The following is a 2,500-nucleotide window of genomic DNA, read 5'->3' as shown; positions in this document are numbered from 1 at the left end:
GTTAGAAACCTGTACCATATCTTGTACATTCACAAAATACACCAATGAATTAGTATCAAAACACTTAAACCATGCAGAGCAGATATTGAATCCTTGTGTTGAAAATGCTGGTTCAATACTTTTTTTTTCTTCTCTTGACTGAGAAAACCAAATAATCTCTCAAAGTACCAACATTTGGCAAGGTTCTGTGCATACAAAATACCAATAAATTGCACCATTAGTTGAGAAATCAAAGCATCAGTGGCAACCCTACTTTCTCTCATTACATCACATTTCATCGGCCACCTTTACTTACGCAATTTTGGGGATCAGGTACAATAGCATTGGTACGACGGGAGAATCATCATGGCCATAAACAATGAAACCCATCTGTCTCAGCCGCTGGCGGAAATACTTGACATTGCGAGACAGTTGTTGGATGCGCCTGCGACCTAGATTGGAGGATGGGAAATAAATAATATAATTCAGACCAATCTTCTTGACCCCTTCGTTGTTGTTGTTGTTTTAATAAGGTCTTGGTGGTCTGGTCTGGAGTACCTGCCTGTTGGAACACTTTCTCCTGAGAGCAGAATGCTTACCTGCAGATGATCCAGGAACTGTGTCTGTACACGTTCTAGCAAAAATCAATCCATTCCCACATTGCAGAGGTTCAAGATGGATAGACAAAGCACAGAATGGACAAGGATAGACAAAACGGAGGACAGGGGAAAGTTAAAGGGACACACCGTGTTCAACGAAATATCTCCCTGAGATTTTTACAGCATTACAAATAATAATAATGATAATACCCATAAAATAATAATAAAGAAATTACAATAACAACCACAAATAAAAATCAACAAGTACTATCATAAGAGTAAGACAACGGAGAGGGATAATCAAGGACTTTATTTATGTCACAAGGAGGACCGGAGGCGAGTTTAAACAAGAGAGCATAAGTGGTCAGAGGCAACTAGATCAAGATCTACATCATCAGCTTCCAGTGCCAAGAAAAAGGCAGCATCCCCTAGTCTACAAAAAGTAAAAAAGAAATATAAATAAATAAACAAATGATAATAATTATCATGAGAAAGAGAGAGAGAGGTAGAGAGAAGAGCAGCGAGGACCCAAGCCATGGAGAGGTGGTAGAGATACTTACGCTGTGACGGCTGGAAGGTATAGTAACACAGGGACCACTGGGGAATCGTCATTGCCGTACACAATGAACCCCATATGCTTTACTCTCCGACGGAAGTAATGCGTATTTCTAGCAAGCTGATTTAGCCTCCGTTCACCTACGTCAAGTGAAGTACAAGGGTTGAGGGTTAGTAAGATGACAAGACGGCCAGGAACTAGGAAGGACACGAAACCATGGACAGAGCTCTGCTGAGATAATCCCAATAAAAAGACAAAGGCAAAGAAATAAAAAATAATAATAAATGAAAAATAAAATAAAAGGATGATGAAGTAATCCGGAAAAAAAAAATATGCCTACAACAAAACTTGCACATATTTGGCAGGAAGGGATAGTACAAATTACTGATTACAGGTGGGAAAATACTCTTTTTGTGAGGGGTCACTACACATGTATGATTGACAAGGTGCACCCACTATCACTACAATATAGAGACATTTATAACTGGAGTTGAATGGATCATGCAGATTCAGGGTTGTCTTACTCTACACACAAGAACTCAGTCAAGGAACTTATTCATAATCCATATTTCTTCCTTACAATAAAATGTTCTGCCACAAAATTTTTGTTTTCTACTCTTGAATATTTTAAAGTGAAAATTAACTAAACTGAGAATGTATCAGTGTAAACTTTGAATAAGCAATAATAATACCCCCAATAAATATATTATTCATGAAAATATTCATAATGAGCTTCAAGATAAAATGCTGCCATTTCCATATCTAATAATGTAATACATTTAGACTCCTATCTTTTTCATTCTCTTCACAATCACCCGAGAAACGTTACTCATAACAATATTCCAGTTTAAAATGCCTAAGCATATTCGTACCAAAATAATTATTCAATGTTTTTTATTTATTGATTTATCTTTTTAAGGAATACTTATAAATGCCTCATTATCCAATCCACAAAATTATTCAGTATTAATGTACTTTCTATGAATATATATGCAAATATCCTTATTTAATCCTTGAAAATTATCATTATAGAATAATTTATGCTTTACTGCCATGAAGTTGCTGATAAGATATAATGAATCATACTGTAATAATTTCCTGGTTTGCATTTATAACATCTATAATTTGATCAAGTGTCTTTATTATACCCCTAAATACAGATCCCCACATGCTAAATCATATTTAAAAAATCAAAAAAGGAAGAGAATCAGATATGTCCTTTTCCACATAAACAACAGGTAATGATAGTGGATGAAGCAAAATCATGTAAATATCATCAATCGTACTCTGTATCTATTTCTATCTCCTCAGGCAGACAAATGTGTTGAACAAACGCTGAAGCAATAAGCCAAATCTATTATAATTT

General features: G+C 35.4%; 1 protein-coding gene across 8 annotated transcripts in view; it reads right to left on the bottom strand.

Moving 5' to 3' along the window:
- lace (serine palmitoyltransferase long chain base subunit) overlaps positions 1 to 2,500 on the bottom strand; it is a 56,049-nt gene that overhangs the window by 14,429 nt on the left and 39,120 nt on the right. For 3 of the 8 annotated variants that reach the window (XM_070118867.1, XM_070118869.1, XM_070118871.1), the window contains one exon: positions 1,139 to 1,274. The exons of 1 other annotated variant lie outside the window; for it this stretch is intronic. In XM_070118867.1, coding sequence (XP_069974968.1) covers positions 1,139 to 1,274 — 136 coding nt within the window. Of the gene's footprint in view, positions 1 to 295; positions 432 to 1,138; positions 1,275 to 2,500 lie in introns of all 8 variants that reach the window. 4 more of the 8 variants (XM_070118866.1, XM_070118868.1, XM_070118870.1 and 1 more) reach the window with 2 other exon arrangements.

The sequence above is a fragment of the Penaeus vannamei genome, chromosome 43, assembly GCF_042767895.1.
Source record: "Penaeus vannamei isolate JL-2024 chromosome 43, ASM4276789v1, whole genome shotgun sequence".
In the NCBI taxonomy this organism is placed as follows: domain Eukaryota; kingdom Metazoa; phylum Arthropoda; class Malacostraca; order Decapoda; family Penaeidae; genus Penaeus; species Penaeus vannamei.
Note: the sequence above shows the minus strand (reverse complement) of the source record. Positions and strands in the feature narration are given on the sequence as shown.